At 41.0% G+C, this 16,528-nt stretch overlaps 1 protein-coding gene across 4 annotated transcripts in view; it reads right to left on the reverse strand.

The window, feature by feature from the left end:
- Positions 1–16,528, reverse strand: part of PARD3 (par-3 family cell polarity regulator) — a 1,241,096-nt gene that overhangs the window by 606,793 nt on the left and 617,775 nt on the right. For all 4 annotated transcript variants that reach the window (XM_033931514.1, XM_033931513.1, XM_033931516.1 and 1 more), the window contains exons 8-9: positions 9,865–9,990; positions 4,977–5,359 (exon numbers count right to left, since the gene is read on the reverse strand). In XM_033931514.1, coding sequence (XP_033787405.1) covers positions 4,977–5,359; positions 9,865–9,990 — 509 coding nt within the window. The remainder of the gene's footprint in view (positions 1–4,976; positions 5,360–9,864; positions 9,991–16,528) is intronic.

Below are 16,528 nucleotides of genomic sequence, written 5' to 3' on the forward strand. Positions count from 1 at the left end.
ATGTGACCCTGCATAGTTGCTTTCAGACCCTCCCACACCACCTCTCCTACAGAATTCAAATTAATATAGTCCTATAAAATATTCCCCACTTTGGCAACCACTGCAGGGGACTCCAATAGACTATTATTCAGCCTCCAAAACTTCAAACCTCATCCCCTGCAGTCTGAGTCAAATGCAACCAGACCGGGGCATGATCCAACCAGGTGATGGCCTCAATTCTTGCCTTCACAAGCCTCTATACTAAATCCTTATCAATGAACAAGAAATCTATCCTCGAATAAGAGCTGTGAACTAGAGAATAACAGGTATAATCGTGAGATCTAGGATGAAGCTATCACCACCCATCTACTAAATTAAGGTTCATGTCAAAATCTTCAAAAGTCCTCCTATCCTCCTATCCTTCTTTCCATATCCTATTCTGGGTCCCAAATTATCTATACTTGGCTACCATGTGAAATTTAGATTCCCCCCCCTCCCCTGATGAGGAACCCCCCTCTTTTTGCTGGCACTCATAAAAACTCCCCCTGATTTTCATTTGGGACATAAAGATTCACTAACGTGTATTTAACCCCATTGATTTGAACCCTCAACACGATATATTGACCCTCACATATGACCAATATCAAACAGACTTCTATGGCATAGGTCCCTTAAATGGTAAAAATAGATCAGGATCAAAGCTTCGATGGCAACTTCAATAGATGGAAAGTGGACAAGTGCTAGGCAGACCTCTATGGTCTATGCCCTATAATTGGCAGGGAGAAACAGAGAATAAGCATATGAGTATTAAATCATTAAGAAGCAGAACATGTACAGAGTGCCTGATTCAACTCTGGCCACTTCATTGGGCAAACTGGATGGACTCTGTAAGTCTTTATCTGCCGACATTTACTATGTTACTATGAGATATAATTGTTTGCAGTACCTGAACTGAATGCAACTCTGTCATTTGCACATTTAATATAGAGATCCTGAAACCTGACTGGCTGGTTGGCTGTATTCCAAAGACTGGATCAGGAACTACTGGTTTGCACAGATATAGTGCTAGGTGCATTCACTGTTTGGATATTTTCTGGTGGGGAAAGGGCTAGAAAGGGCAAGGGAAAAGGAAAGACAATATTTCTACTTTACAAATATCAGCTGAAAGACTAAAGGCATGAAACTTCAATTTAACCTCCCTAAAGGTGAACCTCCAAAAGTACAAGAAGTTCCATCCTTGGTAACCTCCTTTCAGTAAGCCAAGGTTAATTAACTCTGGTTTCAGATGATAGCAATCAGGTCTTTGATCTTCAGGTTGCCCACTATATCAATATGCGAGTTTCTTAAGGATCTTTGTAATGGTGTTACATAAATGTCAAAATAATAAATCAACAAAGTAATAATATTCATACTTAATTAAAAAGAGTATGCAACTACACTACTAATTATTAATGTAGGCGTGTATACGCACACATGCACACATACACACCTATTCAAAGTAGTTAAAAATTAAAGTTGGAAGAAAAAGGCATCATGGGGCACTACTTTGTCTTTTCTTTCTACTACTGGATTGGTTATCCTGAGAGACAGTGTTTGGAAGATAGTGATCCTACTGTATGATTTCAACGCTTCATCTGTAGGACATTTGCTCCTTGTTGCTATTCTAATAAAAATTATATGTTGTCATGAAGCTCTCAGGCCAAGTGACCACTGCCACCAATAGTGACCAAGAGGAGGCACTAACACCACTTTACTCTTGTCTTCAACCTCTCTGAAGCGCCATCTTTTGGTTATATGAGGTAGAGCAGGGATGTCAAAGTCCCTTCTCAAGGGCCGCAATCCAGTCGGGTTTTCAGGATTTCCCCAATGAATATGCATGAGATCTATTTGCATGCACTGCTTTCATTGTATGCTAATAGATTTCATGCATATTCATTGGGGAAATCCTGAAAACCCAACTGGATTGCGGCCCTCGAGTAGGGACTCTGACACCCTTGAGGTAGAGGCTTCTCTCACTGGTAAAACTACCAGTCTCTACCTTAGCTTCTCAAACAGGAAACCAAACACTGAAGCCAATGGTTTAGAAGGCTAAACACTTTAATTAACGTCAAACATAAAGACAACCATAATTACTTGTATCCAACTCATACTAGACAAAGCTTCTGGATATTCCTACCCTTTCTGAAATAAACATGTGGGTAATTCCTCATAAACTAAACTAAAGCTTAAATTTATAGACCATGTCATCTTTATAAGAATAAAGCTCGACTCGGTTTACAATATGAAATGTAGTATTCCTATCACCTTTAGTTTCATATTTTTGGGATACCTCATACCATTTCAATTGCACATCAACCTCTGTGGACTCCTTGCCAGGCTTTCTTTCACTGCCGCGGGAACATTTTCCCCTTTCCAAGGCTTTCCAGGCTTCAAACGGGGTACCTTTTCTCTCTCTCTACTAGCTTTCTAGGAGCTACACGCCTTCCTACCTCTCTCTGTGTCAGCTGGGCAATTGGCTTAAATTGCCTCTCTCTGACTGTTTGCTTTGCTGCTAATCAACACCAGCTGGGGAGGACTGCTATTCACTCAGCCCCCTCCCTAAGGCTGACTCAGCTCTGAGCTGCAGAGCCCAGTGCATTCTGAAACTTGTACTTCACCCAAACAAACCTCTATTTCTCCTTTTTAAAGTGCCAAGAGTGACAAGCAACATTGGTCAAATTTGAATAGGCATGGTAATAGGACAGATAAACCATAGCAGAAGACTAGAAGATTCATATTGCACATTCCTATTTGGTAATATTATTTTTAGATTAACTCTCCAGTGCCTCTTGGAACAATCCTACTATAACTACAAGTTATCTAGGTCAGATGTTCCCAACACATGGTGCAGGACATCTTCTGCTGCTGCCACCATTATTATTTTGTCTCTCCTACTCCAAACTACCACAGATTAGTGGCAGCACCTCTCCTCCCTGACTAGAAGCAGCTGTTTCTTTATTGTAACTTGCCTGCACAGCTAGTGTTAGCCCAGTGATGCTCGCTGACAGTCTCAGGGCCTTTGCTAGACCAGGCTCGCCTCTGAGGAAAGAGGAAGTTGTATCATCGGAAGTAGGCCCTGCCTAGCAAAGGCACCAAGGCTGTCAGAGAGAATTGCTGGGCTGATGTTGGCTGTGCAGGCAAGTTACAATAAAGAAACAGCTTCTGCTAGGCAGGAGAGAGGGGATTCTGCTGCTAGTTGAGGGGGAAGGGGAAAGAAAGGGGGGATTCTGCTGCTAATTGGGAAGGGAAGGAGAAGGGTTTTTTTTTGCTGCTAGTCAGAAAGAGTGTCTGCTCCTAGTCAGGAGAAGGGAGAGTGTGGTGCAATGGTTACAGCTACAGCCTCAGCACCCTAAGCTTGTGGGTTTAAACCCATGCTTGCTCCTTACAACACAGGGCAAGTCACTGAATCCCCACATTGCCCAACAGGACAGACAGGAATAAATGCTTGAATACCTGAATAAATTAAAGTAAACTGTTCTGAGTTCTCTGGGGAGAATAGTATAGAAAACTTAATTAATTAATGAATTAATGAATTTATTAAAAGATACTGCTACTAGTGGGGGGGAGAGGGAAGAGGAAGGGAGAGGTGCTGGTGGACTGGGAGCAGAAAAATAAAGATGCTGCTAGACATGGGTGGTGGTGGAATGTGAGCAAAAGAGGTGCTGCTGGACCTGCGTGTTGGGAGGATGTGAGAGGAAGAGATGCTGCTGGACCTGGGTGGTGGGGGAGGTAAGAGGGAAAGATGTTTCTGGACCTGGATGGTGGGGGAGGTAAGAGGGAAAGATGTTTCTGGACCTGAGTGGTGGAGGAGGTAAGAGGGAAAGATGTTTCTGGACCTGGGTGGTGGGGGAGGTAAGAGGGAAAGATGTTTCTGGACCTGGGTGGTGGGGGAGGTAAGAGGGAAAGATGTTTCTGGACCTGGATGGTGGGGGAGGTAAGAGGGAAAGATGTTTCTGGACCTGAGTGGTGGAGGAGGTAAGAGGGAAAGATGTTTCTGGACCTGGGTGGTGGGGGAGGTAAGAGGGAAAGGTGTTTCTGGACCTGGGTGGTGGAGGAGGTAAGAGGGAAAGGTGTTTCTGGACCTGGGTGGTGGAGGAGGTAAGAGGGAAAGGTGTTTCTGGACCTGGGTGGTGGAGGAGGTAAGAGGGAAAGATGTTTCTGGACCTGGGTGGTGGAGGAGGTAAGAGGGAAAGATGTTTCTGGACCTGGGTGGTGGAGGAGGTAAGAGGGAAAGATGTTTCTGGACCTGGGTGGTGGAGGAGGTAAGAGGGAAAGATGTTTCTGGACCTGGGTGTTGGGGGAGGTAAGAGGGAAAGGTGTTTCTGGATCTGGGTGGTGGGGGAGGTAAGAGGGAAAGGTGTTTCTGGACCTGGGTGGTGGAGGAGGTAAGAGGGAAAGGTGTTTCTGGACCTGGGTGGTGGGGGAGGTAAGAGGGAGAGGTGCTGCTGGATGGGGGGGGGGAGGTGAGAGGTGTTCCTGGACTGGGGGAAGAAAAGGGAGAGGGAGATATGCTCCTGGAGTGGAGGCAGACAAGGGAGAAGGAGAGATGTTACTAGACAGAGTGGAAGAGGGAAAGGTGGTGCTGGATGGGGGGGAGGGGGGAGAGAGAGACGATTGGGGGAGAGGGAGAAACACTGGACTCAGGGAAGGAGAGATGCAGATTGCAAAGAGACAGCAAAGAATAGAAAGAGTTATGAAAGCCACAGGATAGGGGGTGCAAGCAGAAAATAGAAAAGTGATGCATAGAGAAGATGGTAGATATGGAGGGAGGATAGGGACAGAGACACAGAGGAAGAATGTATCAATATATTTCCAATTAAGAATTCATGAATGAAAAAAAAACCCAAATTATATTCACTTTTCCTTTGTCAGCATTGTTTTTTCTTAAATATTTATGCTGCTACAACTGTAACATATTGGTGTTAGTGAGGTCTGCTTATAAAATCCAACGTATTTACCTTTCTTCAGGTGAATATTAAATTTCTTCTCTATCTTCTTGGTGTTGTAACCACTGTTTGGGGTGGAGTTGATAACTCTTTGTGGAGATGAGATCAGGCCAGAGGGTGGCTTCCCCGATGAATGCACACTATGAGGTAGCTGTGAATAAGAGTCTGTTTGTTCTCTATGGCCATCCAATCTGGATATTCTTTGTAGCGTGTGATCATGTCCTAAATTATTAATACTCTTATTATCAATATACCGAGAGTCAGGGCTAAATCGACTATTGTAGTAAGTGTTCTCACTTTGGGAAAGCTGTTCATATAGTTCTTTATTTGCTGCAGGAACCACATGGAACCACATGAACGGCGAACGCATAGCTTGGAGAAACATATGCTGTGCTCTAGAGTTCAAAATAAGCAGAAAATCAGCAACTGAAGAAAAGCAAACAAGAGAACATTAAAAGCATAATTTACTACAGCTAATTAGGCAACAAGGGCCAAGTCTGAAAAATACTTCTGAAACTGACATGAGGAAAAAAAGAAAGGGTTTTCAGCTATTTATAGTTTGTATTTCTTCTGACAGAAATTGCACTAATACAGAACAGTGGAATATCTCCTTTTCCTACTAAGAAATGCCTCCTTTGGTTCTTGTATAGTAACTTCAACATCAAAAACTTCCAGTGTTTTAAGCAGAATGATGTTAATATAAACCCAAGCTAATAACGATTAAGAATGGTAATGATCCTCAGAGGGTTAAACTACCCCAATGGTTCATGTGAAACAAATCACTGAACCCGATCTTCATTGGATCAACTGTTTTTTAATTTTTTAAGAAACTTTTTAAAAAATTTTTTCAATGTACAATGATACCTTGGAATCTGAACTTAATCTGTTCCAGAACCCCGTTCAAGTTCCAAGACAATTTTTCCCATTGAAAATAATAGAAACTGGATTAATCCTTTCCCGAGTCCCACAAACTCAAATTTTAACAGGAAATCTACTGGATTTTAAGGTAATATATTAACAAATATTCCAAACAGCAGATTCTGGGGCACAAACACACACATACAATGAGCAGGGCGTTCGGATTCCAAGACAAAATTTATTACAAAAAAAAGTTTGGATTCCAAGTCGTTTGAGTTTTGGGGCGTTCGGATTTTGAGGTACCACTCTATTTCAGTATATTTTCTACTCAATTTCAGTATATTTTCTACTCTATTTCAGTATATTTTTTACTCTATTTCAGTATATTTTCTACTCTATTTCAGTATATTTTTTCAATAGTTCCTAAGTTCATATTTAGTAGGAATACTTAGCTTGAATATGACAGCAAGTCTTAAGGGAGCGCCTCTAACAACATGCTCATGTTTCAAATCACTTTCATCAGGGTTGAGGCTCCCAATATTAGATTATCATGCATACGAGAAACCGCTCCTCTCCATAAGGAATCATGCATGACTCCTTATGGAAAGGAGCGGTTTCTCGTATGCATGATAATCTAATATTGGGAGCCTCAACCCTGATGAAAGTGATTTGAAACATAGCAATAAATACCAGTGCACCACTATTCATATGTTCAAATCACATGTTCCTCAGAATGCCACACGATAGAATTGTGTGGTAGCCGTCCTCATAGGAACTTTTTATAATGTGATATTTTTGAACTCGTGTGCAATTATTTGCATAATATAATTTATAAAGTGTCGGTGCTATCTAAAACCAAACATTTTAAGATATTCTATATGTAAAGTTAACTTTAGGTGGGGAATGAAGCAGACCCGGTTCTAAAGCTAAGTTAACTTTACATATAGAATATCTTAAAACGTTTGGTTTTAGATAGCACCGACACTTTATAAATTATATTATGCAAATAATTGCACTCGGATCCAAGATGGCGACGGGATAGGTAGCCTGTGCGTTTGCTCCCGATAACCTCCCATAAGCGGTTTATATTTCTGCAGGCAAATTATAATTACCTATTTTTGAGATGCCCAAGCGAAGAGGGAGAAGCGCCGCTGCGGCCTCGCGGCGCTCCGAGACTTCGACGGCGGGCAACATTGAGGAGCTTATCCGGCGCATGCAGGAATCGTCAACTCGTTCAGGGCTCCCCCCGCTGGAGACGCTGCAGGAGAACGGCATGCAGCAGGTCTCCTTGGGGCTTGAAACCACCTTCAGCCCTGAAATGCGTGCTCCTCCCCCGCATCCCCGAACAGCCAGTTCCCCGAGGGAGGGGGAGCTTCCGGGAGTTCGAGAGCTCCTTCCTTCAGAGGCAGTGGAGAACAGTCCGGGGGACGGAGATTCGGGTTCCCAGTTTTCTTCTGGGAACCTGAGTATGGAGTTGGAGGCTTCGACATCTGCGGGAGAGGGAATGATCCAGACTGAACAGTTGGTGGAAGACTTGCCAGTGGGTGAGCACAAGAAATTACATTCACATCTACATTTTCAATTTCCTCAATTAAACAAACCCCAGGAAGTAACTTTGGATGCCCTGTGGGACTTGGTTGCCACTATACCTAAAACTCTAGCGTCTCAGTTAAATCAAGTAGAAGAACGGTTTAATATGTATGATAAAAGTATTTCAGAACTACAGAAAACTTCCACTGATAATAAATTGCAATTAGAAAATCAACAACAGAATATAGATTCTTATAAAGCAGTGCAGGAGGCACTAATTAAAGATAACATAAGTTTAAGAAGAAAACTTGAATCAATTGAAAATTCCTCAAGATCAAATAATCTTAGATTAATTAATTTTCCAAAGATTACAACGGTAACTCCTAGGGAAATGATTATTCGTTATCTAACAGAAATTTTGGAAGTTCCTGAATCTTCGATACCACCTTTCACTCAGGTTTATTATCTTCCTGTTAAAGATATTAAAGAAGAGAAAAATTTACAAGAAGTAAATCAAGAGCCTTTGAATGTGACGGCTTTATTAGAATCCTCTGACAGGGAAGTAGCCACTCCGGCAACTTTACTTATCTCAGTGGCTCTTACAATGGATAAAACATGGTTACTGAAGCTATATTTCAAAAATAAGCATAAAGAGTTTCTAGGACTGAGAATTCAAATGTTTCCTGACTTGGCCAGAGACACACAGAGGCGGAGAAAAGAATTTTTGATATTGAGACCAGCAATTACTACTCTGGGGGCCACCTTTTTTCTTCGATACCCTTGTAAATGTATAGTACATTATAAGTCGCATAAATTCGTTTTCTTTGAACCCTCACAACTGACAACATTCCTATCAATGTCAAGGCTGGAGAAAGCGCAAGATGGACAAAATGATAAATGACTTCCTTGCACAGATTTACCTATAACAGTTTTTTCTTATTATTGATGATTGCTTGAACTCCGTTTTTACTTAATCTTGGATTTCAAATGATGAGGACTTGAGTGAGATTTAAGATAAAAAAAAAAATATTTTTCTTTCCCTTTATATACTATATATTAAGTTTGAACTATTTTCCTTTTTTTTTTTTTTATCTCTTGAATTTTGCTTTCTGTACAAGTATATACTTGATTGTTATATTTGAAAAATGTATAAATAAATAAAAAAAAAAAAATAATAATTGCACTCGAGTTCAAAAATATCACATTATAAAAAGTTCCTATGAGGACGGCTACCACACAATTCTATCGTGTGGCATTCTGAGGAACATGTGATTTGAACATATGAATAGTGGTGCACTAGTATTTATTGTTTTGAAACTAGACTTTGGTGCCTTTTTCTGTTTTGAGTATTGAAACCTAGCAAGCAGTAGGTTTGGAAGGCAAAAATTACAGAAAACTATGGTTTTGAAAAGAGTACAATATGGTATGACAATGGTAAAATAACTCCATCCAAATTATTTAGTTCTAAGAGGTAATTTTACTAAGGTTTACTAATAGATTTATCAAATGCTAAATTCCATATAGCCCATTGTATACCTATAGACTGCATGGTACTTAACATATATTAATTCATTAGTGCACGTTGGTAAAAGGATCCTTAAATGAACTGCAGAAGACAAAACACAAATTAGTTTCAAAATTTAGACCCTTAACAGCTTTTACAATATTTCTGTTGTGTTGCAACTCTGAGAAATCAGGTTATCATTCTTTATTTGATCTGCTAAAATTAAGGGCTCCTTTTACTAAGCTGCGCTAAACCCGTGCTACGCGGCTAGAACTAACGCCAGCTCAATGCTGGCATTAGCATCTAGCGCACATGCCAATTCAGCGCGCACTAAAACCGCTATCGCAGCTTAGTAAAAGGAGCCCTAAGTTTACTATCTGATCCAGTAATGGTATAAAACAGTATTTTAACAGTATTTAGCCTATGCCCTGCTAAAATACTTTTGAACAGTAAAGCAAATGAATATCTGTGTCTACTTATATTTGTCCCCAGTGATCTACAAAATTGGCCTCAAAATCCAAAGGATACTACTCAAAACAGAGCATAAGCCCCAATTAGAGTCATGTTTATCATCATCGGCCTGTTGCCAGAAAAAAGCCAGAGAGTAAAAAAACTCCCTCCTAAGAGAGGAAGAAAAAATTCTCTGGCCCCAAAACCAGACTTAAATCCACTGCTTCAACAGAACACCAGTTACAAAAAAAATGTAAAAGGTTGCGCAACAAAGCAGTTACTTCGCTGCCGAGCAGTTGTATAACTTTGAAGTCTTGCTGCTTCTTCACACATCCATCGGTGAGTATCTCAAAATCCTTGCGCCAAACGATGATTGTAATCCCTCATAGGAAAAGCTAAATCAATTCTGAGCAAAACTCTAGATAAATCTCTACAAGAGACCATGCAAGGCCTTGTTTTGCGGGTCGCTGCGTCGGACCTCCACACTGAATACAAATTTAATTCTGTAGTCAGTTTCACATGGTAGCTGCTAAATTATAAACTATACAATATACTTACTGTTCAAATCTTCTATTTCGAAGGTCCCCATCATTAATCCTGACAATGCAATCATTCTCGCGAAAGAGATTTTCTCGCTCAGCTTTACCACCTTTCTCTAGTCGTTTTACTAACAACCCCAAGGTTCTGGAATAGTAAAATTTCAATTAACACATATATCTTTGGAAACATAATATTGGACTAATTTAATCTCAAAGTCTATTAAAATTACTATGCACTGATCTAGTACTAAAAAAAACCCTTAAGCACCAATTAATTCAGGAATAAAATGTGCCTTACTTTTTAACTTCAACCTATATTTGTAGGCTTTTTGGTGAAGCACAGTCTTCCTAGTTTAGGAAACAAACTTTATTGTATATAAAAATTACATACATATTACTACTACTAATCACTTCTATAATGCTAACTAGACATACTCAGAACTAAACTTCAAAACACATAAGAGACACTCCGTGTTCAAAAGAGCTTATACTCTAGTCCAGTGGTTCCCAACCCTGCCCTGGAGGACCACCAGGCCAGTCAGGTTTTTGGGATAGCCCTAATGAATATGCATGAGAGAAATTTGCATATAATGGAGGTGTCAGGCATGCAAATCTTCCCCATGCATATTCATTAGGGCTATCCTGAAAACCCGAATGGTCTGGTGGTCCTCTAGGACAGGGCTGGGAACCACTGCTCTAGTCAAGATAGACAAACTGGACAAGAAAGTGCATCAATACACTCAGGTGGGGTAATTACAGAGGGAATGATAAAACAGATATTGGTGCTTAGAAGGTAGGTTGGAGTTTGGAATTGAAAGCATCTTCAAAGAAGTGAGCTTTGAATCTGGATTTGAATACTGCCAGAGACAGAGCTGAATATATTGAGTTAGGAAGTTTGTTCTAGGCATATGATTAAGCAAGGTAGAAGGGGCAGAGCCAAGAGTTGGCTGTGAAGGAGAAGGGTACAGACAAGAGAGATTAAACCAATGAGCGGAGTGCCTGGGGTTGGGAGTGTGGGTAGAGAGGAATGGAGTGAACACACTTGCATGTCAGTAAAAGGAGTTTGAACTGAATGCGGAAACGGATAGGGAGCCAATGAAGCAACTTGAGGAGAGGGGTAATGTGGGCATAGAGATATTGACAGAATATGAAACGTACAGCAGGGTTCTGAATAGACTGAAGAGGAGAGAGAGGGGCCATCTATAAATGTCAAAATGTACAGCACTGTGTACGCCTTTTAGCGCTAAATAAGTGATAAGCAGTAGTAGTCATCTAGGCATGTAATACTTCTTGCACAATTATCTACAAATTCAATGATTTGTTGTGCTTGGCCAAATCAAGTTAAGCACAGTTCATAATCCTGCCCAAGTTGCCAATAAACTAAGTTGTGCAACCTAAAATACTAACATGGGGAGGATATATAAGGTAAGAGAAGTTTTGTTATGCATTGTTTGCCGCAACTGCTGTGGCCAGTTATAATAAGCCATTTAAAACTGACATCAAATTCTCACAATTGAAGGGAAACCACAATCATAAAGGATTCTGCTATAGGAAAATAAAATGAAAAAAGAGATGGCTACACAACTCTATGGGGAGAGGGAAGGGCATAAAATATGAGCAATCCATCAGTGAACAGTTTCATGTGTCTGGAATAAAGAAAATGACAAATGTTGGGAAGCAGTGACATACCTAGTATATGCGACACCCAAGACTCATCATTTTTGACACCCCCCTCATCTATATTGAAAACATGATTCTAAGAAACAATCCATACATCGCACAGGAGTGTACCTAGGAAAAGGCAGCATCTTACATACTAAAGTAAGCAGTAGAACATCAATACACACATTGTAAACCCATGTGCATCGGAGCTTTTACCGTAGCAGCTGGTGATAAAATGCCCTAACATGGTTTCATAACCCCACCTCCATAGAATTCCTATGAGCATCGGAGCTAATATTGTCGCGGCTAGCGAATACAAAGCCTAATGCAGCTTCATAAAAGTGGGCTGAAAGTGTGTGTGTGGGGGGGGGAGAAATAAAACAAAAATGGAAAATAAAGCAATACCATTTTATTGGACTAATACATTTTTCAATTAGCTTTCAGAGGCCAAAACTTCTTTTCTCAGGTCAGTTATGGTATCCTGTCCTGACCTGAGGAAGAGGGTTTTGGTCTCTGAATTAGTCAAAAATGTATTACAATTAGTCCAATAAAAGGATCACCTTATTTCCATTTTATATTTGTAAATATTTATCAACATAGCTACAATACTACTTTATCCTAAAGCAAAAATAAATAAATAGAAAATCTTTTTCTACCTTTGTCTTCTCTGGTTTCTGCTTTCCTCATCTTCATGTCACTCTCTTCCTTTTATCCACTATCTGCCCTCTCTCTGCCCCTTCTATATGGCATCTCCTCTCCTTCTATGCCCCCTCCAGAAACTGTCTGCCTCCCCCTTCCATCTCTCTTTCCACCCCCATTGATCTGGCATCCATATTCTTCCCTTCCTTCCCCAAATGGTCTGGCATCTCTCTCCTCTCCTTCCCAAATGGTCTGGCATCTCTCTCCTCTCCTTCCCTTTCCCACACCGCCATAGTCTGGTATTTCAATCTCATCTTTCCTTTCCTCTCCCACACCCCACCCCCATCATCTGGCATTTCACTTTCTTCTCTCCCTTCCCTTTGCTTTTCTTCACTCTCTTCCTTCTCAATTTATTTTCTGCATCTGTCTAGATCAGTGGTCTCAAACTCAAACCCTTTGCAGGGACACATTTTGGATTTGTAGGTACTTGGAGGGCCTCAGAAAAAAATAGTTAATGTCTTATTAAAGAAATGACAATTTTGCATGAGGTAAAACTCTTTATAGTTTACAAATCTTTCCTTTTGGCTAAGTCTTGATAATAATATTGTCATTTATAGCTAGAGAGACATATGATCAATAAACTTTTATTTTACTTTTGTGATTATGATAAACATAACAAAGGCCTCAAAATAGTACCTGGCAGGCCGCAAGTTTGAGACCACTGGTCTAGATTAAATTCTTACTATCCAGTCCTCAATTTCCCTTTTCAGTGTGTCTACCTACAGTTTTCCACCTCTACCTCATCCCTTCCAGTATTTTACTATCTTCTCTTCACCATCCAGCATGTGCTCTTTTTTTATTTATCCCCTCCTTCCATCATATGCCTTCTTTTTGTATCCCTTCCATCCAGCATCTTCTCCTCTGTCCATTTCCATTCAGTTTCTGTTCCCTTCTTTCTCTCCTCCCCACTTCCATCCAGCATCTGCTCCCCTCTCTCCCATCCCCAATTCCATCTAGCATAGGCTCCTTCTCTCTCCTCCCCACTAACATCCAATGTCTGCCCTTTCTCTCTCTATCCACCCCTGTTCCATCAACATCTGTCCCTTCTCTCTCCCTTCACCCTATTTCATTTCTCTCCCTCCAACCCAATTCTATTCAGTATCCTTCCCCTTCTGTCTCTGTCTCTCTGTTGCTACAAACCAATTTCATCAGAATCAGCCCCCCTTCTCTCCCTACACCACCCTTCCATACCAGTCTCCTGCTCCCTTCTCTCTTCCTCCACCCCAATGCCACTGAGTATCTTGCCTCCTCACCTCCCCACCACCACTGCTGTATGTTTCTCAAACCAGCAGCAGCTATAAACTTAAATGCAGTCATTGCGGAACCTTGTTGCACCTCACGGCAGCTGCCAGCTCTGCTCCGGAACAAGGAAGTAACTTTGGATGGGGTGAACTGGCAACCATGGGGAGGTGTAGGAAGGTCCCACAATGACTGAGTTTAAAGTTTACTGTTGCTGCTGCTGCTGCTGGTTCAGGGGAGGTGGGAGGGATGAGAGAATATCTACCTGCTGACTCTGGATAACACCTGTTATGGGAAGTAACTGTGCTTTATCTTAGGATAAGCAGGGAGCAAATTCTCACATGTGGGACTCCCTAATTTACTGAAACAGGATGGAGGGAGAGTTGGCCTTTAGGAAGAAAATAAATTCTGTAAAACTGCTTGGCCAAAACAACCATCTTGTCTGGAATATGATTCTAGACAGTAGTGAGAGTTAAATGTGTGAATTGAGGACCAAGCTGCTGCTCTGCAAATATCTTCAATGGGAAGAACCCAAAAAGTCAATGATGCTGCCATAGCTTGGACCCTATGTGCTGTAACATGCCCCTCAAGCTGCAACCCAGCCTGAGCATAGCAAAAGGAAATGCAGGTTGCTAACCATGTGGAAATAGTTAATTTGGTTATAGGCAGAGCCAATCTGTTGCAATTACAGTATTAATAGATATACAATCAACTACGTTCATGTCATTTTTTCCTTTAATGCTTATTGGCTAGCTACTGCATATACTTAAAATGATTACCGTACATACTCGAATATAAGTCGAAACCCCATTTTTCCCTCCAAAAAGGAGGAAAAATGATTGACTCAAATATAAGATGGGGGCTTAATATTCAAGTGCCAAGACCTGCCAGTATCTGCACCCAGTGTCCTCTCCCTCATGCTTTCCCCTGCCAGGCTCTGCACTCAGCCCCCTTCCCTCCCTGCCCTGCAAGGCTCTGCACCCAGCCCCCTTCCCTAAAAGGCTCTGCATCCAGCCCCCTTCCCTCCCTGCCCTACCAGGCTATGCAGACAGCCCCCCTCCCTGCCAGGCTATGCAGACAGCCCCCTTCACTACTTGCCAGATTCTGCACTGCACCTGTCCCCTCCTCCCTGCAAGGCTCTGCACTGCATCTCTGCACCCTGTCCCATCTCTTCTTCCACCTCTGGTGGTCTAGTGGTAGGCCGAGCCAGGACAAGAGAGATCCCTCCCATCTCCTGGCTGATGCAAATCATTTTTTGTATCCCCCACCCCCTTACCTTTTCAGTTATCCCTGGTGATCCAGCGGTGTATGGGCAGGACCGTGCTCCTGTCCTGTGCACTTCCTTTGACTCGCCGCTCGGGGCTTGTGGCGCACAGGCATGCAGGAGCGAGCTTCTCAACCTCCTGCGCAGCCCTGCGCTGCTAGCAGAATGGCTGCCGCCAGATCCCGCGAATCTCGAATATAGATTTTTGGCCCAAAAATCTCAACCTCTATTCGAGTATATACGGTAATGTCTGTACTTTTAGTATGTAACAGCTGTAGTAGCTTTTAAAGATACTTTCAGATGAATTTTAAAGTAGGAATTTGGCCTGTGTGTAAATCCAATACTCAGGGAAGGCTTTTAACCATATACAGACTAGGCATTTCCCTAGGGTAACAAGTTCTAGAATGCAGAAAGAACAGCTGCAGTCAAAGTAAAACAATAGGTCCTGATAAACACAAACTATCGCTGCCTATGTTTATACATTTTTACAAGGGCATTATAGAAGAGGTTGTAATTATGATCAATTATGAGTTTTTCATAATCGCAGAAGAGTAGTGAGGGGTCTAGGGGCATAAAAGTTAATCGATGGGGCACAAGCCTAAAAGTTTCCCTAAGGAGCCTAATAATTTTGCACCGGCCTTTCTCAGGCACTCAGGATAGGACCCAAGATATGGCTTAACCTGCCATTCCTAAATGACGATTCAAGATGTTTCAGATCTGAAAGCAGATAACTTTCTTAATCCAAGCAGGAGGCAAAGAACTGCAAAGGCAAAGCTGCATACGGAGGTACTGCATTATAAATATAAAATAACTAAGATAAAAATGGCAAACTAGTCTAATTCATTAAAATAATTTATATCCTGCTGTGTTACTAGGAAAACAGAGAATAGTTCATGATTGCCCAAATTAACTGTAACAATTTCTTGGAACTGGCAAAACAAACAATTATTTGAAACAACAGGCAAGTCATGTAACACTGGGTATGTAATTGCTAGCTTGACTGGACTATGTTAGTGGGAATTTAGTTCTCAGTTCAGGGAATTACTAGTATAAATAAATAACGTGTATCTGTATGCCTTATATAAGCCACAGCGAGAGAGAGATTTTGCTACATTGTACATTTACATAATTATTCCTAGTGTTTTCTGAAGGTTTATGAAATCAGCAGTAATGAAAGAACTTATTCTCAACACTGTTGGGCTTGCTGGTAATCCACAAAATCCCCCAGAACAAGAATTATCACTCTTAATAATCTAAATATGCAGCAAATAAAAAAGATGAAATAAGAACTCACTAATCTAGAGGAAAAACAGCTTCATTAGTCTCATTAAATGAATTCACTAGTACTCATCTGGAGAATTATTGTTTTACAGAAATTATTTTATATTTAAATGGTACCAGCCAAAGCAGCTAGGTTTCAGGCTATCTATAGTGAATGAGCATGGTATATATTTGCATACTTTGGCATATGTGCTCATTTCAGAAAACCAGAAAAGCAAACCTGATATGACCAGGTTGAACATATAACTAGAGAATATTCATTGGAGGTATCTTTAAACATGTGAAAAGAAATCTAGGTCATGGTAAAATTAATAACATTGCACTGCAATACATTTAAAACTAGCCAATTCTACAAGACGACAAGCTAGAAATTTCAAGAGATGAACAGAAGTCCAAACAAAAAAGAGGCTCGTTGGGAATTTACAAATTACTAATGAGCTGAATGAATGTGAATATGCAGCATGTCCCACTCTGGTTAATTGATAAAAATATAATTTCATTAATGCTTAATGGCTGTGATAATGGCACAAAGATTTAA

Source organism: Geotrypetes seraphini, chromosome 2 (genome assembly GCF_902459505.1).
Source record: "Geotrypetes seraphini chromosome 2, aGeoSer1.1, whole genome shotgun sequence".
Classification (NCBI taxonomy): Eukaryota; Metazoa; Chordata; class Amphibia; order Gymnophiona; family Dermophiidae; genus Geotrypetes; species Geotrypetes seraphini.